This window comes from Scyliorhinus canicula, chromosome 4, assembly GCF_902713615.1.
Source record: "Scyliorhinus canicula chromosome 4, sScyCan1.1, whole genome shotgun sequence".
Classification (NCBI taxonomy): domain Eukaryota; kingdom Metazoa; phylum Chordata; class Chondrichthyes; order Carcharhiniformes; family Scyliorhinidae; genus Scyliorhinus; species Scyliorhinus canicula.
In genome coordinates this window covers 92,032,458-92,055,215 of record NC_052149.1, presented here as the reverse complement: position 1 = coordinate 92,055,215, position 22,758 = coordinate 92,032,458, and the positions used below count along the sequence as shown (strand labels likewise).

Sequence of the window (22,758 nt, the reverse complement as noted above, 5' to 3'; positions counted from 1 at the left end):
TGGCTCGACCCTGGATCCCACCACCCTCGACACCGTCTTTGCTACCCCCTTCCAAAACTCCCCCAACGCTGGGCAGCCCAAAACATATGGGCGTGGTTCGCTGGGCTCCCCGACCACCTAGCACACCTGTCCTCGCCCCCGAAGAACGTACTCATCCTTGTCCCCGTCATATGGGCCCTATGCAGCACCTTGAACTGTATGAGGCTAAGCCTCGCACAGGAAGAGGAGGAATTCACTCTCTCCAGGGCATCCGCCCATGTCCCCTCCTCAATCTCCTCACACAGCTCCTCTTCCCATTTACCCTTCAGTTCCTCCACCGAGGCCTCGTCTACCTCCTGCATCACCCGGTATATGTCCGAGATCCTCCCTCCTCCGACCCACACCCCCGAGAGCACCCTATCCCGCACCCCCCGTGGGGGCAGCAAGGGGAACCCCTCCACCTGCTGCCTGGCAAACGCCCTCACCTGGATGTACCTAAACATGCTCCCCGGGGGGAGCCCAAACTTCCCCTCTAACTCCCCCAAGCTCGCGAACCTCCCCTCCACAAACAGGTCCCTCAACCTCCTAACCCCTGCCCTGTGCCAGCCCCGGGATCCGCCATCAATGCTCCCTGGGACGAACCAGTGGTTCCCCCGTATCGGGGCCTCCATCGAGCCCCCCATTTCTCCTCTGTGCCGTCTCCATTGCCCCCAAATTTTGAGGGTAGCCGCCACCACCGGGCTCGTGGTATACCTCGTTGGAGGGAGCGGCAACGGCGCCGTTACCAGCGCCTCCAGGCTCGTGCCCACACATGACACCGCCTCTATCCTCTTCCATGCTGCCCCTTCCTCGTCCATTACCCACTTACGCATCATCGCTGCGTTGGCTGCCCAGTAGTACCCACAGAGGTTGGGCAACGCCAGCCCCCCCCCATCCCTGCCTCGTTCCAGGAACACTCTTCGAACCCTTGGAGTCCCATGCGCCCACACAAATCCCGTAATACTGCTGTTGACCCTCCTGAAAAAGGCCTTTGGGATAAAGATGGGGAGGCACTGGAACAAGAACAAAAACCTCGGGAGCACCGTCATCTTGACGGACTGCACCCTCCCCGCCAGTGACAGCGGTAACATATCCCACCTCTTAAACTCCTCCTCCATCTGCTCCACCAACCATGTGAGGTTGAGCTTATGCAGGGCCCCCCAACTCCCAGCCACCTGGACCCCTAGGTACCTGAAGCTCTTCCCTGCCTGCTTCAGTGGGAGCCTACCAATCCCCTCCTCTTGATCCCCCGGGTGCACCACAAACACCTCGCTCTTGCCCAGGTTCAACTTATACCCCGAGAAACCCCCGAATTCCCCAAGGATCCTCATCACCTCCGGCATCCCCCCCCACCGGGTCCGCCACATACAGCAGCAGGTCGTCCGCGTACAGTGACACTCGATGCTCCTCCTCCCCACCCCCTCCCCCCCCCCGCACCATGCCCCTCCAGTTCCCTGACTCCCTCAATGCCATGGCCAGGGGCTCAATTGCCAACGCAAAGAGCAGGGGGGACAGGGGGCACCCCTGTCTCGTCCCCCGATGCAGCCGAAAGTACTCCGACCTCCTCCTATTCGTGGCTACACTTGCCATCGGGGCCTCGTAGAGCAGCCTCACCCACCGAATAAACCCCACCCCAAACCTCTCCAACACCTCCCACAAGTACTCCCACTCCACCCTATCGAAGGCCTTCTCCGCGTCCAACGCCACCACTATCTCCGCCTCCCCTTCCACTGCCGGCATCATAATGACATTGAGGAGTCTTCGCACATTTGTGTTCAGCTGCCTTCCCTTCACAAACCCCGTCTGGTCCTCATGTATGACCCCCAGCACACAATCCTCTATTCTCGTGGCCAGGATCTTTGCCAGCAGCTTAGCGTCGGCGTTCAGCAACGAAATCGGCCTATATGATCCACACTGCAGAGGGTCCTTGTCCCGCTTCAGGACCAAGGAAATCAGCGCCCGCGACATAGTTGGTGGCAAAGCCCCCCCTCCCATGCCTCGTTAAAGGTCCAGACCAACAGGAGGCCCAACAGGTCCAAATACTTTTTATAGAATTCCGCCGGAAACCCGTCGGACCCCGGCGCCTTCCCCGACTGCATAAGAACTAGGAGCAGGAGTAGGCCATCTGGCCCCTCGAGCCCGCTCCGCCATTCAATTAGATCATGGCTGATCTTTTGTGGACTCAGCTCCACTTCCCGGCCCGAACACCATAACCCTTAATCCCTTTATTCTTCAAAAAACTATCTTTTATATTGAAAACATGTAATGAAGGAGCCTCAACTGCTTCACTGGGCAAGGAATTCCATAGATTCACAACCCTTTGGGTGAAGAAGTTCCTCCTAAACTCAGTCCTAAATCTACTTCCCCTTATTTTGAGGCTATGTCCCCTAGTTCTGCTTTCACCCGCCAGTGGAAACAACCTGCCCGCATCTATCCTATCTATTCCCTACATAATTTTAAATGTTTCTATAAGATCCCCCCTCATGCTTCTAAATTCCAACGAGTACAGTCCCAGTCTACTCAACCTCTCCTCATAATCCAACCCCTTCAGCTCTGGGATTAACCTAGTGAATCTCCTCTGCACACCCTCCAGCGCCAGTACGTCCTTTCTCAAGTAAGGAGACCAAAACTGAACATAATACTCCAGGTGTGGCCGCACTAACACCGTATACAATTGCAACATAACCTCCCTAGTCTTAAACTCCATCCCTCTAGCAATGAAGGACAAAATTCCATTTGCCTTCTTAATCACCTGTTGCACTTGTAAACCAACCTTCTGTGACTCATGCACTAGCACACCCAAGTCTCTCTGAACAGCGGCATGCTTTAATATTTTATCGTTTAAATAATAATCCCGTTTGCTGTTATTCCTACCAAAATGGATAACCTCACATTTGTCAACATTGTATTCCATCTGCCAGACCCGAGCCCATTCACTTAACCTATCCAAATCCCTCTGCAGACTTCCAGTATCCTCTGCACTTTTCGCTTTACCACTCATCTTAGTGTCATCTGCAAACTTGGACACATTGCCCTTGGTCCCCAACTCCAAATCATCTATGTAAATTGTGAACAATTGTGGGCCCAACACGGATCCCTGAGGGACACCACTAGCTACTGATTGCCAACCAGAGAAACACCCATTTATTCCAACTCTTTGCTTTCTATTAATTAACCAATCCTCTATCCATGCTACTACTTTACCCTTAATGCCATGCATCTTTATCTTATGCAGCAACCTTTTGTGTGGACCTTATCAAAGGCTTTCTGGAAATCCAGGTATACCACATCCATCGGCTCCCCGTTATCTACTGCACTGGTAATGTCCTCAAAAAATTCCACTAAATTAGTTAAGCATGACCTGCCCTTTACGAACCCATGCTGCGTCTGCCCAATGGGACAATTTCTATCCAGATGCCTCGCAATTTCTTCCTTGATGATAGATTCCAGCATCTTCCCTATTACCGAAGTTAAGCTCACTGGCCTATAATTTCCTGCTTTCTGCCTACCTCCTTTTTTAAACAGTGGCGTCACGTTTGCTAATTTCCAATCCACCGGAACCACCCCAGAGTCTAGTGAATTTCGGTAAATTATCACTAGTGCATCTGCAATTTCCCTAGCCATCTCTTTTAGCACTCTGGATGCATTCCATCAGGGCCAGGAGACTTGTCTACCTTTAGCCCCATTAGCTTGCTCATCACTCCCTCCTTAGTGATAACAATCCTATCAAGGTCCTCACCTGTCATAGCCTCATTTCTATCAGTCGCTGGCATGTTATTTGTGTCTTCCACTGTGAAGACCGACCCAAAAAACCTGTTCAGTTCCTCAGCCATCTCCTCATTTCCCATTATTAAAACTCCCTTCTCATCCTCTAAAGGACCAATATTTACCTTAGCCACTCTTTTTTGTCTTATATATTTGTAAAAACTTTTACTGTCTGTTTTTATATTCTGAGCAAGTTTACTCTCATACTCTATCTTACTCTTCTTTATAGCTTTTTTAGTAGCTTTCTGTTGCCCCCTAAAGATTTCCCAGTCCTCTAATCTCCCAGCAATCTTTGCCACTTTATATGCTTTTTCTTCAATTTGATACTCTCTCTTATTTCCTTAGATATCCACGGTCGATTTTCCCTCTTTCTTCCGTCCTTCCTTTTTGTTGGTATAAACCTTTGCTGAGCACTGTGAAAAATCGCTTGGAAGGTTCTCCACTGTTCCTCAACTGTTCCACCATAAAGTCTTAGCTCCCAGTCTACCTTAGCTAGTTCTTCTCTCATCCCCTTGTAATCTTGGATGCTCCCTATCCCTTTGACAACCTCCTCCAACTCGATCGGCGCCCCTAGTCCCTCCACCCGCTCCTCTTCCACCCTCGGGAAACGCAACCTGTCCAGGAAGTGCCCCATTCCACCCTCCTCCACCGGGGGCTCAGACCGGTACAGTTCCCCATAAAAGTCCCTGAAGACCCCATTGACCTCTACCCCCCTCCTCACCACCTTCCCAGCTCTATCCATCACTCCCCCAATCTCCCTGGCCGCGTCTCGCTTCCGGAGCTGGTGCGCCAGCATCCTGCTCCCCTTCTCCCCATGTTCATACACCGCCCCCTGTGCTTTCCTCCACTGGGCTTCCGCCTTTCTAGTCTGGCCTGAAGGCTACGCCTCTCCCCCAGCAATCCCTCCTCTGGGGCCTCCGCATACCTCCTATCCACCTGCACCATCTCCCCTATCAGTCTTTCCCTTTCCCTCTGCTCCCCCCTCTCCCTATGGGTTCGGATGGAGATCAATTCCCCCCTCATCACCGCCTTCAATGCCTCCCAGACCATCCCCACCCGAACCTCCCCGTTAACATTGGCCTCGAGCTATCTCTCAATACACCCCCGGACCCTCCCGGCCACCTCCTCATCTGCCAGCGCCCCACCTCCATGCGCCAGAGCGGATGTTGGTCCCTCTCTTCCCCCAGCCCGAGGTCCATCCAGTGCGGGGCATGATCCGAAATGGCAATGGCGGAGTATTCCACTTCCTCCACCCTCGACACCAGCCCCCTGCTCAGGACAAAAAAATCAATCCTTGAGTAGGCCTTATGTACATGGGAGAAATAAGAGTATTCCCTGGCCCTTGGCCTTGCAAACCTCCATGGGTTCGTTTCCCCCCCCCCCCCCCAATCTGGACCATAAATCCCCTCAGCACCTTAGCCGCCGCCGACCTCCTACCCGTCCGGGACTTGGATCGATCCAATGGGGGATCCAGCACAGTGTTAAAGTCTCCCCCCATGATCAGGCCCCCCACCTCCAGGTCCGGAATGCGGCCCAGCATACGCCGCATGAACCCCGCGTCGTCCCAATTTGGGGCATAAACATTCACCAACACTACCCGCTCCCCCTGCAGCTTGCCACTCACCATCACGTACCTCCCGCCACTGTCAGCCACCACCTTCAACGCCTCAAACGACACCTTCTTCCCCACCAGGATCGCCACCCCCTTCCTCTTCTCGTCCAGCCCTGAGTGGAATACCGAGCCCACCCACCCCTTTCTCAGCCGGACCTGGTCCACCACTCTCAGGTGTGTCTCCTGGAGCATGGCCACATCCGCCTTCAGCCCCTTCAGGTGCGCAACTACTCGGGCCCTCTTGACTGGCCCATTCAGCCCCCTCACATTCCAGGTTATCAGCCGGATCCGAGGGCTCCCTGCCCCCTTCCCCTGCCGGTTAGCCATACCCCCTCCCTTGCCCACCCCCGGCCAGCGTCCCATGCTCTGCCAGTTTCCCACGGCGGCACCTCCCCCCCTCCAGCATCCCCTGCGTCCTCCAGCTCCTTCCTGACCGTTTCAGCAGCAACCCGGTAACCCCCCCCCCCTCCCCTCCCCAGGCTAGGACCCCTCCTAGCCGCGCCCCCCCCCCCCTCTACAGCACTCCCGTGAGCCAGTTATCTTCTGCTGACCCCGGCGGCTCCCGCCCTACTTTCGGCTCCTCCCAACGTGGGACTGCCCCTCCTCCATAGTGCCCATCAACCAGTCCACCCTCCCCCGCTCTTGCGCGGGAGAAGATGACCCCACCCCCTCCCTCTCCCAGCACGGGGACCCCGCAGAAAGCCCACGCTTTCGCCCTGCCGGGCCCCGCCTCCTCCAGGGCCACTCCCATTGTCAGTCCCCCCCCACCAGCTCCCCAAACACCCCGTTTACCCCTCAGTCCAAACCCGTCCACCCAACTCCTGCTAGAAAACCCATAAAGAAAACACCCGTACGGCATCACCCCACCCACCCTACGGCCACCCCACCTCGTACCCTAAACCCCGCAAATACACATACAGTATAAATAAATACAGTATTCTACAGCATCCCCCCTTCGGGGGACCCTCAGTTTGTGTCCAGTTTCTCGGCTTGCACGAAGGCCCACGCCTCCTCCGGGGAATCAAAATAGTGGTGCCGATCCTTGTAGGTGACCCACAGACGCGCCGGCTGCAGCATTCCAAATTTCACCTTCCGACTGTGGAGCACCGCCTTCGTCCGGTTAAACCCGGCCCTCCGCCTCGCCACCTCCGCACTCCAGTCCTGGAAGATCCGCACCTCTGTGTTCTCCCACTTGCTGCTCCGCTCCTTCTTGGCCCACCGGAGCACACACTCACGATCCACGAACCGGTGGAACCTCACCAACACCGCCCGCGGCGGCTCGTTCGGCTTGGGCCTCCTAGCCAGAATTCTGTGGGCCTCCTCCAACTCCAGGGGCCCCTGGAAGGACCCAGCCCCCATCAGCATGTTCAGCATCACCACCACATAGGCCGCTAGGTCCGACCCCTCCAGCCCCTCCGTGAGGCCCAGGATCCGTAAATTCTTCCTCCTCGACCGGTTGTCCAACTCCTCGAACCGCTGCTGCCATTTTTTATGGAGTGCCTCGTGCACCTCCACCTTCCCCACCACGGCCACGACCTCGTCCTCCCTCACGGCGGCCTGCTGCTGCAGCTCCCGGATCGCAGCCCCCTGGGCCGTCTGGGTCTCCATCAGTTCCCTGTTGGTTACCTTGATGGACTCCAGCAGCTCCACTTTCATCTCCTGGAAGCAGCGCAGCAGTCGTCTCGACCCACTTCTTCAACTCTTCAAAACTTTTGCCGGCCGCCATTTTGTCCTTCGGGTCCCGATTTTTCCCGGGTGTTTTCTCCTTCGATTCTCTTCCTGCCCCGCTCCTGGTCTCCACCATGGGACCTCTGGGGCGACTCCTGGCCTCTTCCCACGTCGGGATTCGCCTCACAAGCTCCGTTGGGGGCCTTTAAGAAAAGCCCCAAAGTCCGTTTTTTCCGGGAGCCTCCGAACGTGCGGCTCAGCTGTTCATTGCCGCTACCGGAAGTCCCCCACCCCTGGAAATTACCCTGTCCTGGATCCCCCTTGGTGGAAGGCGTGGAAAGGACGGGACCTGTCTACGTACGAAATCCCACACCTGCAAGTACCGAAAGTCATTCCCCCTCGCCAGCCCGAACTTCTCCTCCAGCGCCCTCATGTTCGCGATGCTCCCTTCCAGGAACAAGTCGCCCATCCTTCCCACCCCCACCACGCTCGAAACCCGCCATCCATCTTCCCCGGGACAAATCAGTGGTTGTCACATATTGGGGACCAGACTGACGCTCCCACTTCCCCCGCAGGCTTCCTCCATTGGCCCCAAATCCGTAGAGCCGCCACCACTACAGGGCTGGTGGAGTACCTGGCTGGCGGGAGCAGCAGGGGAGCCGTGACCAGGGCTGCCAAGCTGGTGCCCCTGCACGAAGCAGCCTCTACCCGCTCCCAAACCGACCCCGTACCCACCATCCATTTCCTTATCATGGCTATGTTAGCCGCCCAGTAATAGTTGCTGAGGTTCGGCAACGCCAGTCCCCCCTCGCTACAGTTCCGTTCCAGCATCCCCCTCTTTCCCCACGGGGACGTCCCCGCCCAAACAAATCCCAGGATGATTTTATTGATTCTTTTAAAGAAAATAGGGAGACTTTGAAAAATAAACAGGAATCTTGGGAGGATCGTCACCTTCACTGCCTGTACTCTCCCCGCGAGGGACAGCGGGAGCGCATCCCACCTCCGAAACCCGCTCCTCATTTGCTCCACCAGCCTAGACAAGTTCAACTTATGCATCTTGCCCCAGTCACGCGCCACTTGTATCCCCAGATACCTAAAACTTTCCCCAACCAGCCTAACGGTAGCTCCCTCAGCCTATTCTCCTGACCCCTCACCTGCCCACAAACATCTCGTTTTCTGCCATTTTCAACTTGTAGCCCGAAAATCGGCCAAATTCCCCATGGATTTCCATAATCCCGTCCATCCCTGCCGCTGGATCCGACACATACAAAAGCAGGTCATCCGCGTAGAGCGAGACCTTGTGTTCTATCCCCCCACTGACCATTCCCTTCCAGCTCTCAGAGCAATTGCCAGCGGTCCTATGGCCAACGCAAACAGCACTGTTCGTCCTTACACTAGCCTCCGGGGCCTGATATAGCAGTTTAACCCAGTCCACAAAGCCTTCTCCAAACCCAAACCGTCCCAGCACCCCCCATAAATAGTCCCACTCCACCCGGTCAAAAGCCCCCTCGGCATCCATTGCCACCACTACCTCCACCTCTGCCCTCTGGGGGCATCATACTCACATTGAGTAGCCTTCTTAGACTGGCCAACAGCTGCCCGCCCCCAACAAACCCCGTTTGGTCCTCCACAATGATGTCCAGTACGCAGCCTTCGACTCCGGACGCCAGGATCTTGGCCAGCAGTTTAGCGTCCACACTAATCAGGGAGATTGGCCTATAGGACCCACAAGCTTCCGGATCTTTATCCCGTTTTAATATCAGCGAGATGGTAGCTTGCGACCTCGTCGGGGGTAGCACCCAATTGTCCCTCGTCTCGTTAAACACCCTAACCAGCACCGGCCCCACTATACCCGAGAACTTTTTGTAGAACTCCACTGGATACCCGTCGGGCCTTACCCGACTGCATGGCCTTCAGGCCCCCCATTACTTCTTCAGCTCTAATCAGGGCCCACTCCCCTCTACCATCCCCATGCCCCTCTACCATCCCCATGCCCACCTTTGGGAAGGTCAGCCCATCTAAGAAGCGCCTCATCCCCTCTGGCCCCGTGGGGGTTCCGAGGTATACAGCTTGCTGCAAAAGTCCCTGAATACCCTGTTCAATCCTGCCGGGTCTCCAACCCGGTTCCATGCCCCGTCCACTACCGTCCCTATTTCGCTGGCCGCCTCCCTCTTCCTAAGTTGCTGTGCAAGCATTCTGCTGGCTTTCTCCCCATACTCATACACCGCGCCCCTGGCCTTTCTGAGCTGCTCTATGGCCTTCCCAGTGATTAGCGCCCCCAGCTCCGCCTGCAGTCTCCGTCGTTCCCCAAGTAGCTCTGCCCTCGAGGACTCTGCATATTCCCTATCCGTCCGTATCATCTCCTGCACCAGTCTGTCTATCTCCGCCCTATCCATTCTGTCCCTATGGGCTCGGATTGAGATCAGTTCCCCTCTCACACCGCCTTCAGCGCCTCCCAGAGCACCGCTGCTGAGACTTCCCCTGTATCGTTGACCTGCAGGTAGTCCTGCATGCATTTCCCCACTCTCTCACACACCCTCTCATCTGCCAACAATCCCACCACTAACCTCCATTGTGGGCGCTGGTAACATTATTTGCAGACCTGCAGGTCGACCCAATGTGGAGCATGGTCCGAAATAGTGATCGCCAAGTATTCTGTATCCCTCAACCCATCCAAAAAGTCCCTACTCATAATAAAGAAGTCAATAAGAGAATAAACCTTGTGAACATGTGAATAGAACAAGAACTCCTTCCCCGTCGGCCGGCTGATTCTCCAGGGGTCTACCGCCCATTTGTTCCATGAACCCACTCAGTTCCCTTGCCATTGCCGGGACCCTGCCCGTTCTGGAGCACGACCGGTCCAGGTCGGGATCGAGGACTGTATTAAAGTCCCCACCCATAATCAACTTGTGCGAATCCAAGTCGGGGATTTTCCCCAGCAGCCTTTTGATGAAATCTACATCATCCCAGTTTGGAGCGTAAACATTCACTAGGACCACCCTCACCACATCAAGCTTGCCCCAGACCATGAGAAATCTACCACCACCATCCGCAACTGTGCTGTCCGCCTCAAATTTAACCCGTTTGTTAATCATGATCGCGACCCCTCTGGTCTTAGCGTCAAGCCCCGAATGGAAGACCTGGCTAACCCAGCCCTTCAGTAATCTAATCTGGTCCGCCACTTTCAAATGTGTCTCCTGCAGCAACATTACATCTGCCTTCAGAGCCCGTAAGTGCGCGAACACACGTGCCCTCTTGACCGGCCCGTTTAATCCTCTAACATTCCAGGTGATCAGCCTGGTTGGAGGGCATCCTGCCCCCCCCCCCCCATCAGCCATCCACATTCTTGGGCCCACCCCCTGCCCATGTGCCGCACCTCCCCGGTCCATCTCTTGGCAGCTCCCACCCCTGACCTCTTGCCTGTTACCTGGTTCAGTTCCCTCCTTCGTCAGCAGATCATCTCCCCCCCCCTTCCTCCGGGTCGTCAAAATAATGCTGCTGTTCCCAGTATGTGACCCAAAGCCGCGCTGGGAAAAGTAGCCCGAACTTGACCTTTTTAAACAGGATCTCTTTAATTTGTCTGTAGGCTGCCCTGCTTCTGGCCACCTCCTGGTTCAGATCCTGGTAGATGCGCAGGACACTGTTGTTCCATGAGCAGCTCTTCGTGCTCTTGGCCCACTGGAGAATCCACTCCTTGTCCACGAACCTATGGAACCTGACCACCATCGCTCAGTACCATGGCCTGCAGTATATGGGAATTCCAAGACGCTCTGTGTAGTTTGGATGATCACATTTGCAGGAAGTACCACCGGACTGACCAGTTTGAGAGCCAGGTTTCCGAGTTTGAGTGTTGGCTGAAGACATAGCAGCGCATCCACGAGGTTGAAAGTTTGTAGATAGCATGTTTTTAAACCTGGTCATCCCACAGTTTAAGACAGTGTAATCAGAGAGGGAATGGATGAACACCTGTCATAAGAAGGGGGGCAGGTAGGTAATTAGAAAAGCTCCAGAGGGCATCTCAGTTAACCATTTTTCTGTGGTGGAAAACTGAGAGTGATAGTTCCTCTGGGGAATGCAGCCAGAACCAAGTTCAGAGCATTGTGGGTTGCTCAACTGCACAAGTAAAAATGGAAGAGCAATAGTGGTTGGAGACTCAATAGTGAGGGGCGCAGACAGGCATTTCTGCAGCTACAGACGTGACTTCCAGATGCTGTGTTGCCTCCCAGGTGCCAGGGTCAAGGATGGCATTTAATGGCTGCAGGGCATTCTGAAGCGAAGTGAGCAGTCAGAAGTCGTCGTTCATGTTGGCAGAAAGAGGGCCGAGGTCCTACAGCAAGAATTTATGTATCTAGGTAGCAAATTGAAAAGCAGGAACTCAAGGTTGGAATCTCTGGATTACTCCCGGTGGTAATGAGTATAAGAATAGGAGCAGATGAATGCGTGGATGATCAGTTGCTGTAGGAGGGAGGGCTCTAGTTTCCTGGATCACTGGGTCCATTTCTGGGGAAGGTGGGGCCTGTACAATTAGGACTGGTTGCACCCGAATCGGAATGGGACCAATATCCCGCAGAGAAGTTTGCTACTGCTATTGGCGGGGGGGGTAAATCTAATTTGGCTGGGGAAAGGGTCACCGTGTGGAGGTACAGTAGGCAGTCATTCATAGCTAAATATAGAATAAAAACCAAGGCACTAAAAGTCAGAGCAAAGATAGACATGTTAAGGCACAAGGAAATATGGCATGGCCGGATGGTATTCATTCTAATATTAGGAGTCTTAAGGGCAAGACTGGTGAACTGAGGGAATTGATTAACTCAAGAGAGTATGATATTACTGCTATCACAGAGACATTGTTGAGGAAAAGGCAGGACTAACAGCTAATATTCTTGGGTACAGAATCTTCAGGCAAGACTGAGTAGGAGTGGGTTGTAAAAGAGAGAGTGTCACAATATTGATCAAGGAGTCAATTACTGCAGTGAGGAGGGATGATATGTTAGCAGGCTCAATTGAGGCCATATGGATGGAACTTAAAAGCAAAAAACGGGCAATCACGTTACTGGCAGTGTATTAGACCCCCAAACAGTCAGGAAGGGTTGGAAGTGTAGATATGTAGGCAAATGTTAGAAGTGTAAAATCAATAGGACAATAATAGTCAGTGATTTCAAGTTCTCCAATATTGTGATAGTCAGTGTGTGAAAGGCTGGGGGGGTACTTATTAGTGCATCCAAGAGAACATTTTGAGCCACTATGTAGAACGTCCTATGAGAGAAGGGGCAGTAATTGACCTAGTTTTGGGGAATGAAGCCAGGCAGGTGGCAGAAGTGTCAGTGAGGGAGCATTTTGGTGATGATGACCGTACTTCAGTAAGATTTACGGTAATTATGGAAAATGGCAAAAGGTGGACCTGAAACTAAGGTTCTGAACTGGAGGAAGGACCGATTTTAATAGGATAAGAAAGGATCTGGAAGTGGACTAGGAGCAGCTACTTGTAGGAAAATTCACATTAGAATAGTGAGAGCCATTCAAAAAGTAAATAGAGTAAAAAGTCATTATATTCCTGTCAAGGTAAAGGGTGGGCCCAAAAAGTCCAGAGAACACTGGATGTCACGGGGAATTCAAAATTGGATCAGGAAATAAAAAGGGAGGCTTATGGCAGATACAGGCGGCTATGATAATAAGCAATTATTATTATTAAAAACAGTGGATGCCTGAGATGAATATAGTAAGTGCGGGGAGGCGGGGCGGGGGAATTTGAAAAAGAAAAACCAGGAGAGCAAATAGGGGGCATGAAAAAATACTGGGGCTCGCCTAAGTGTTTTATAAGTATATTACAGGCAAAAGGGTAACCAGGGAAGAAGTAGGGCCCATTAAGGACCAAAATGGCAACCTGTGCGCCAAAAAGTGTAGGTATTAAGTGAGCATTTTGCATCTGCAGTCACTATGGAGAAGGACAATGTAGGTATCGAAAGCAGGGAGGGGGACTGTGATATAATTGAACAGATTAGCATTGAAGGAGAGGTGGTGTTAGTGGTTTTAACAGGCTTCAAAGTGGATAAATCCCCAGTCCCAGATGAGATGCATCCCAGGCAACTGTATGAGGCAAGAGAGGAGATTGCAAGGGATCTGCCGTTAATTTCCAAATCCTCTCTGGCCACAAGTGAGGTTCCAGTGGACTCAAAGACAGCTATTCAAGAAGGGAAGAGGAGAAGGCAATTACACGTCAGTCCAAAAATGTGCAAATCAGGTGGATTGGCCATACTAAATTGCCACCAATTTTTCAAAGGATAGGTGGAGTTATGGGGGTAGAGCCTAGGTAGGGTGCTCTTTGGGAGGGTAGGTTCAGACTCTATTATTCTATGAGGTCTTACACCAGTGATAGGGAAATATTGGAAAAAATTCTGAAGGACAGAATTAATCTCCACTAGGGAGGCAAGGATTAATCAAGGATAGTCAGCGTGGCTTTGCCAAGGGGAGATCATGTCTAACAAACTTGATTGTATTTTTCAAGGGGTGACTGGATGTCTAGATGAGGACAGTGCCCCTGATGTCTACATGGACTTCATGACAACAATAATAATAATCTTTGTCACAAGTATAGTTACATTAACACTGAAATGACATCACTGTGAAAAGCCCCTAGTCGCCACATTCCGGCACCTGTTCAGGTACACAAAGGGAGAATTCAGAATATCCAAATTACCTAACAACACGCCTTTCGGAACATGAGAGAGGAAACCGGAGCAGCCAGAGGAAACCCACGCAGACATGGGGAGACTCCACACATATAGTGACCCAAGCTGGGAATCCAACCCGGGTCTCTGGTGCTGTGAAGAAACAGTGCTAACCACTGTGCTACCGTGCTGCCAAGTTCCACATGAGAGACTGATCAAGAAGGTAAGAGCCCATGGGATCCAGGGCAATTTGGCAAACTGGATCCAAAATTGGCCGAGTGACAGGAGGCAAAGGGTGTTGATCGAAGATTTGTTTTGTGACTGGTAGTTTGTGTCCAGTGGTGTACCACAGGGATCGGTGCTCGGTCCCTTGCTGTTTATAGTGTATATTAATTATCTATACATGAATATGGGTGGCATGATCAGCAAGTTCACATATAACACAAACTGGTGATGTGGCAAATAGCAAGGAGGAAAGCCAATTACAGGGAGATTGTGGGATGGTCAGATGGGCAAATGGAATTTAACCCTGAAAAGCGAGAGGTGATGCATTTCAGGAGAACTAACAATGCAAGGAAATACACAAGGAATTGTAGGATGCTAGGAAGTACAGAGGACCAAAGGGATCTTGGAGTGCATGTCCATAGGTCCATGAAGGCAGCAGAACAGGTAGATAAGGTGGTTAAGACGACATGTGGGATACTTGCCTTTATTAGCGAAGCATAGAATGTAAGAGCAGGGAGGTTATGATGGAGCTGTATAAAATGCGCATTAGGCCACAGCTTGAGTGCTGTGTGCAGTTCTGGTCAGACAATAAAAGAATGTGATTGCACTAGAAAGGGTGCAGAGGAGTTTCACCAGGATGTTGCCTGGGTTGGAGCATTTCAGCTATGGAGAGAGGCTGTTTAGGCTGGGGTTGTTCTCCTTAGAGTAGAGAAGGCAGAGGCTGAGGAGGGACATGATTGAGGTGTATAAAATTTTCAAAGACAGAGATAGGGGAGATAGGAAGAAACTTTTCCCCTTCGTAGCGGGGTCAATAACCAGGAGGCATAAATTTACGGTAATGGGCAGGAGATTTGGAGGGAATTTGAGGAAAATCTTTTTCACCCAGGGGGTCGTGGGAATGGTGGTAGAGACAGGAACCCTCAAAATTTAAGAAGCACTTAGATGAGCACTTGAAACACCATAGCATATAAGGTTACGGACCAAGTGCTGGAAAATGGGATTAGAATAGATAGGTTCTTTTTTTAAAAATTTAGAGTGCCCAATTCATATTTTTTTTCCAATTAAGGGGCAATTTAGCGTGGCCAATCCATCTACCCTGCACATCTTTGGGGTTGTGGGGGCGAAACCCACGCAAGCATGGGGAGAATGGGCAAACTCCACACGGACAGTGACCCAGGGCCAAGATTGAACCTGGGACCTCAGCGCCGTGAGGCAACAGGGCTAACCCAATGCGTGCTGCCCTGAATAGATAGGTTCTTGATGGCCAGCATGATACTATGGGCCGAAGGGCCTCTTTTGGTGCTGTAAAACTCTATGACACGATCAGTGGAGCTTTACAGCTTTTTTTTTTTTTATTAGAAATTGCACACAGTACATGGTCAGCCACAGCTCAGTAGCTGTCACCCAAGTTAGAAGATTTGGGGCAGCAGGGTAGCATGGTGGTTAGCATAAATGCTTCACAGCTCCAGGGTCCCAGGTTCGATTCCCGGCTGGGTCACTGTCTGTGTGGAGTCTGCACATCCTCCCCCTGTGTGCATGGGTTTCCTCCGGGTGCTCCGGTTTCCTCCCACAGTCCAAAGATGTGCGGGTTAGGTGGATTGGCCATGCTAAATTGCCCGTAGTGTCCTAATAAAAGTAAGGTTAAGGGGGGGGTTGTTGGGTTACGGGTATAGGGTGGATACGTGGGTTTGAGTAGGGTGATCATGGCTCGGCACAACATTGAGGGCCGAAGGGCCTGTTCTGTGCTGTACTGTTCTATGTTCTATTGTAAGTTCAAGACCTATTCCAGAACTCGAGCACAAAAATGAATGTTGACATTGCAGTGCAGTGAGGGAGTGCTGCACCAGTTGGAACACTTACATCTTTCAGATGAGACATTAAACTAAGGTTTCATCTGTTCTGTCAGGTGAATGAAAAAGATTCCATGCGAGCATTTTGAAAAAAAGGTGAGTTGGCCAATATTTATCCCTCAAATGTCACAAAAACAGATTATCTGGTCATTATCACATGTTATTTGTGCGAGTTTGTGTTGTGCAAATTAGCTGCCACATTTCTTACATTACAGCAGAGTGCATGTCAAAAGCACTTCATTAGCTGTGAAGCACTTTGGGATGTCCTGAAATTGTGAAGCCACTATACGAATGCAGGTCATTCTTTTCAGTGTGGTGTGCGTAACATGCATCTTTGAACACAGGAAATAGATGCAGTAACACACCGGGACTGGTGAAATGTCACCTGCAGTAAACTGTTGATCCAGTTATTGTACTTGCTCCCCTCTACCACTATTTTAATTCCTTTCTCTGCTGGAAGAAATGAGTTGAGTGCCAACTCAACTGCAAGCCATTAGTACATCTCACCGAAGAAGTCATTCATATGACAGCCTGGACAGCAAGTGTTCAAAAAAAGCAACAACAATGAGTGTTCCACAGCTGTGTTCAAGCTGGATGTCAGCCAATACCTTAACAAAACAAACATGGTCCTTGAATATCGGACATAAAACAAAACCATTTTTCCACTTCCTATATCTTGGGGCAATAATAGTGTTTCCATAGCTTTCCACCTGAGATCAGCTGGTTCAGCACACACTGGTAATTCATTCCTGGTCAATCTATGGAGAGTGATGCTGTCAGACCTGCCAACTTTATCCAAGATTTTGTTTTTATTTCCGATTTCAAGCATCTGCAGCATTCTGCTTTTGACTTCCCTGGTCAAATGATTAGAAAAAGGGGATTTATGCAATAAACAATTCTGAAGTCCCAATCATTGGATATTGGGCAGCAATTTAGCTTAATGTGTTGCCTTCAGAACACAAAAAAACCCCACAAATTACCTATTTTCAAGTCTTCAACTAAAGGATATATACTCATTACAGATTTTAACATGGAAAAAAAGTCTCACTGAATATGAAGTTTGTCAAAACAAAACTGTTGGTAACTGCAAATTAATGATGTTAAGTAACCTACAAATGTTCCAGATTGTGTACTAATTGAATCAGTGAAATAAAATCATCCTTGCATGACTGCACCAACAATTCTTGCTTTTACAGTGAGAAAAGGAGTTCTACAAAGGTGGAATTATTCCAGTATCTAAAGTAAGGTTAAGGGGGGTGTTGTTAGGTTACGGGTATAGGGTGGATACGTGAGTTTGAGTAGGGTGGTCATTGCTCGGCACAACATCGAGGGCCGAAGGGCCTGTTCTGTGCTATACTGTTCTATGTTCTATGGCCATCTTAAAATAACAGGACAAAATAAAAGTAACAAACCCTTCCATTATGGCTACTGCGATACTCCTTTTGCTCTTACTGAGAAGCAATATAAAGGCTGGAGATTGACAGCGGATAAAAGAAAACAATTAATAGCATTTTTTGTCAAAATACCGAGAGTGATATGGGAAAATCTTGGTGCATTGTCACTTTTACACTACACCAAGAATGAGGTATTAGTTTTATGTTTGCAGCAATGCATAATGGGAGGGCATAAATTCACTGCCCTCTCCCAAGGATGAGCTCAAGGTAAGTGCACAAATGCATCTACAAGTCTTTTTTTCCAAGGGATAGCGCAAACTCAGTCATTCACTACCACAAATTTTACAGTCAAGTATCCCTCGGGTATCTTGCATTTGGGGACATCGCGGACGTTAGCATACCCAGAGTGCAATGGGAGCGCCTCATCCTGGAAGATCAACCATCCTGATTATTGACTCACAGTTTTAAAAAATTGACCTCCCACTTAATATGATTAAACAATTGAAAATAGGTAATATGAAAATCAATAGTTATTGTCTACCCTTGCTTATTCATGACCATTACCTCCAGATGGCTTTGTTAATAATAAATTCAAACTTGGTTAACAAGCCATTTTATACAGCACTTTGGTGTTGTCATCACACCTGACAACACTAATGACAAAAGGGTAGCATATAAACAAGAGTAAGTGGTAGGTTACTATATTAAATAGTAGTATACAAACTGGAGCTTGAGATGTTACATACAAGCATCCCTGACTTGGGCATTTTTTTTTTCTGTGCAATGTTTCTTGCTGGTTAAGTGGTACAAACAACACACTTGCACACAACATACAATGCCACTTAAATATTTCTGCTCATTACTCATCAGAATGAGTTCTATTTATCTTTTGGGCCAAAAAAAGTGTAAATTATAGAAGTATAACATAACAGTAAACGCAGATCTTTGCCCTCACCTTTTTAAGTTCCAGGAGATAATTTTGAATCGACACTGACAGGGCCATGCTCCTCTTCTTTAGTCTCTCAAAAACCTCAAAAAGAAAATGATCATTCTTTTCTACTATACAAAACCAACATATGTGATATGTATAATCACCAAACAACTGTTCTCTTAAATTTTAAGATCTCTGAAATTTCCTGGGTTTACATAATTAAAAATAATAGTTATGCCACACTTGGAGTATTATGCACAGTTCGATCATGAAAGGTTTAATGAAGTAGAGCTCTTTTCTCAAGAAAGTATACAAGAGGGAGAAAGAGAATAGAAATATTGCTGATAAGGTTACATGAAGTAGGGCGCGAGGAAGTTCATGGGGAGCATAAATATTAGCATTGGCCAGCTGGGCTGAGTGGTCTGTTTCTGGTGATGCACTTTCTGTTTTAAGGTTTACTATATATTTTACATGATGCCTTCAATGAATCACGCCAATAATGAACTAAGATATTTCTGAACAGTATGGGTGACCTCAGCTTTTAACTAAACCACGATATACTAAATAATATCCCGTACTCATTCTGAGTATTGAATGCAAAATGGCTGGTATCAGGTATTAGCAACATTTGTGACATGATACAAAAGGCAAGTTGCCCCTTCAGAGAACGAACACAGACACAAAGGTCCAAATGACCTCCTTCTGCACTGTAACCTATCCATGATTCCACCTAATAACAGCCATTTTGCATTGAATATTCTCAAGTCAAAGTGAGTATCTACTATTAAAAGATTGTACTTGGGACACAACTGGTAGGTTAGGCTAAAGAATAGATGCAATTATTGCAGGGGACACTATTAGTGTGCATGCAGCGATTAATATGCTGCGGTCAAGTGCAATTCAGTATAAATTCAGCAAATATAATTTAACATGGAAATAAGGAGGCAAAAGTGGGATCATATACTGGATAGAATAATGTGACAGGTGGATTTGGAAGAGATCTAGAGTTAGATTAATAAATCTATGCAACTTCAAACAGTACTTAGCTGCATTAAAAGACAAATAGGTACTGGGCTGCCAGGGGACAGACTACAAACCAAAATAAGGCAGTAGTCAACTGCACATAAAGTACACTGTGAAAGTCTTGCCAACTTACGGACAGGATGACTGAAGAGAAGCAAAGAAAATAATTTATGGTATTAGGGATAACAATGTTAAACGGATCAAGGAAATTATCTTTTACTTTTGAAAAGGAGGCCTCAAGCTGATCCAATTTCAAAAAACTTCCAAAATGGATCCAGGGAATTAGGCCATTATGCTGAAGGATTTAAGTTGTATGCTTTTCTTAAAGGGGGGGACACTGCAAGTAAGCCAATCATCTTTCCTGTTCCTAGATTCTTAGATGGAGGTTTATTCACAGATAATAATCCAATTCCCTCTTAATGCCTTAACTGAACCTATTGAAATTTCTCCAAATGGAGAGAATCAAATTCACCATCCGATAGGTTGGAAGATCCATTCACCTGACTGCCCCGGGACCTGTTTGTGGCCAACAAACAAATAAACAAGTAGTCAAGAGCCAGGGGAAAGTAGCCAGGACATGATAGAAGGGAGGGAGGACAGGGAGGGGGTCGTGGAGCAAGAGGGAGTAGCCAAATTTGGCAGGAAAGAAAGGGGAGTAGCAGAGAAGGCGGCGGTGGGAGGGGAGGAGAAGGGGTTGGGGGACACGGAGGGAGGGAGGACAAGGGAAGGAGAACAGAGGGGAGCCAGAAGGGAGGAAAGAGGAGGGAACACAAACTGGGGGGGAAGAGCACAGGAAACGACAACGACCACAACAATCTTAGCAAGGCGAAAGAAAGAACAGGAAGAAGGAACGACAGACAGCCGAAGCGGAAGCAAATGGACAAAAAATAAAATAAAACAACTAAGAGACGTTAGTGATATCTGGGGCACCACATAGGTGCCCCTTCCACACGGTTTTGTTTTGCTTGTTTTGTATTTAAAAAAAGAGAAGGGGGGAGAAAGCCCCCCTTACTGCTATGTGTTATGAAATTTTTCTTAGTTTTTATATATATACACTTTCTCTGTTTTTTTTTTGTTTCTCTGTGTGTACATTTGTAAGTATATCATCTATAAACCCAATAAAAGATTTTTTTTTTTTAAAAAGGAAAGGAGGCCATTGCACTTGCAAGAGAGAGCAAGGTTAATTGAGATGGAGGTTGAAATCCCCAGAGATCAAGACTAAGGGAGGAAGGACAAGAGGTTACATTGGTGAGAAATTCAGTGTGGACCTTGGGAGGGGGTTTCAAAAGCGAGAGTCATGTCACAAGCTAAAGTGCTCAAAAAGAACAGAAGGTGCAATAAGAGCAGGAGAAAAGCCCACGGTGGGATATGGTGATATGGACTACTGCAGTAGTTTGGGCAAAGCATATGGAGAGTGTAGTATAACCAGGTGAAGAAACCTCAATAAAGGGGCATCGTGTTGTTATCCTGGAGGTAAGTTTCTGTTAAGGTCATGGTGTCAATCATCTACAAGGCCATGGATAACAAGGGCCTTGTTTGAAAGCAAATGGACATTTTAGAGGGGGTACAGAAAGGATACTGATTTGTAATGCCTCCTCTAAAGATGTTTGGGCCAAAGGCTGCTTGTTCGTCACCTTAAACAAATGGTTTGAGGGGAATGAGACCTCATCAACCTGCCACAGATGACCACTTCACAGTCCTTGTGGAGATGAAGTCCTGTTTTCACATTGAGGAGGCCCTCCATCGATTTGTGTGGCACTACAATTGTGCTAAATGGAACAGATTCAGAAGAGGTCTAGCAACTCAAGACTGGGCAACCATGTGGCACTGTGGGCCAACAGCAGCAACAGAATTGTACTCAGCCCCAATTTGGATCCTCATGGCCCAGCATATCCCCACGCCAGGAGAACAACCCTGGTTCAATGAAGAGCGCAGGTGGGCATGCCTGGAACAGTACTAGGCACACCTAAAAATTAGGTGTTTACCTGGTGAAGCTATAGCACAGGACTACTTGCAAGCCAAACAACACAAGCAGCAAGTGATGAACAGAACTAAGTGATCCCACAACCAACGGATCAGATCTAAGCTCTGCAGTTCTGTCACATCCAGTCACGAATGATAATGGACAATTAAACAACTCACTGGAGGAGGTTCCACAAATATCCCCATCCACAGTGATGGAGGAGCCTAGTACATCAGTGCAAAAGACAAGGCTGAAGCAATCACAATAATCTTCAGCCAGAAGTGCCAAGTGAATGATCCATCTGAGTCTCCTCCAGGGGTCCCCAGCATCAGATGCCAGTCTTCAGCCAATTCACCCATGCGATATCAAGAAATGGCTAAAGGCACTGGATATTGCAAAGGCTCTCGGCCCTGACATTTCCGGCAATAGTAATGAAGACTTGTCCTCCAGAACTTGTTGCACCCCTAGCCTAGCTGTTTCATTGCAGCTACAACATTGGCATCTACATGGCAATGTGGAAAATTGCCCAGGTCATGTCCTGTACAAAAAAGCAGGACAAATGCAACCCGTCAAATTATAGTCATATCAGTCTACACTTAATCATCAGTAAAGTGATGGAAGGGGTAATCAGCAGTGCGATCAAGCAGTACTTACTTAGTAATAACCTACTCACTGACGCTCAGATTCCGCCTGAGGTCACTCAGCATTTGACCTCATTACAGCCTTAGTTCAAACATGGACAAAAAGAGCTGAACTCCAGAGTCCTGTTCAAAGTGAATATCCTAGACATCAAGGCAGCATTTGATTGATTGTGGATTCAATAAGTATCAATGAGAAACTCTTCACTGGTTGAAGCCATACCAGGCACAAAGGAAGATGGTTGTGACTGTTGGAGGTCAGTCATCTCAGTCTGGGACAGCAGTGCAGGAGTTCCTCAAGGTAGTGTTCTGGGCTGCTTCATCAATGACCATCTCCAACAGAGAGAATCTAACGCTTTCCCCTTGACATTAAATGGTATTACCATCACCGAATCCCCCACTGTCCTGGGGGCTACCATTGACCATAAAATGAACTGGACTAGCTATATAAATACCACTAGCTATAAGTGCGAGTCAGAGGCTAAGAATCCTGTGGTGAGTGATTCACCTCCTGACTCCGCAAAGCCTGTCCACCATCTACAAGGCACAAGATGGAATACTCCTGACTTGTCTGAATGAGTGCAGCTTGAACAACACAAGAAGCCTGATGCCATCCAGGACAAAGCAGCCCGTTTGATTGACACCCCTTCCACAAACATTCACTCCCTCCACTATTGATGCAGTGTGCACTATCTACAAGATGCACTGCAGGAACTCATCAAGGCTTGGTGGGCAGCACCTTCCAAACCCTGACCACTACCATCTAGAGGGTAAGGAGGGATAAGGGCAGTAGATACATGGGCACACCTGGAAGTTCTCCTCAATCATTCACCATCATGACTTGGAAATATATCGTCATTCCTTCACTGTCGCTGGGTCAATATTCTGGAACTCTCTCCCTAATAACACAGTGGGTGTGCCTTCACCACATGGACTGCAGCGGTTCAAGAAAGCAGCTCATTACCACCATCTGAAGGGCAATTTGGGATGGGCAATAGCCAGC

General features: G+C 49.1%; 1 protein-coding gene and 1 non-coding gene across 5 annotated transcripts in view; both read right to left on the bottom strand.

The window, feature by feature from the left end:
- The window catches only part of kif14 (kinesin family member 14), a 160,753-nt gene that overhangs the window by 12,045 nt on the left and 125,950 nt on the right, over window positions 1–22,758 (bottom strand). For all 4 annotated transcript variants that reach the window (XM_038794811.1, XM_038794813.1, XM_038794815.1 and 1 more), the window contains exon 28: window positions 18,156–18,230. In XM_038794811.1, coding sequence (XP_038650739.1) covers window positions 18,156–18,230 — 75 coding nt within the window. The remainder of the gene's footprint in view (window positions 1–18,155; window positions 18,231–22,758) is intronic.
- On the bottom strand, window positions 17,503–17,674 carry LOC119965510. Its single transcript, XR_005460534.1, has one exon. It is a non-coding gene; the product is annotated as a U1 spliceosomal RNA (small nuclear RNA).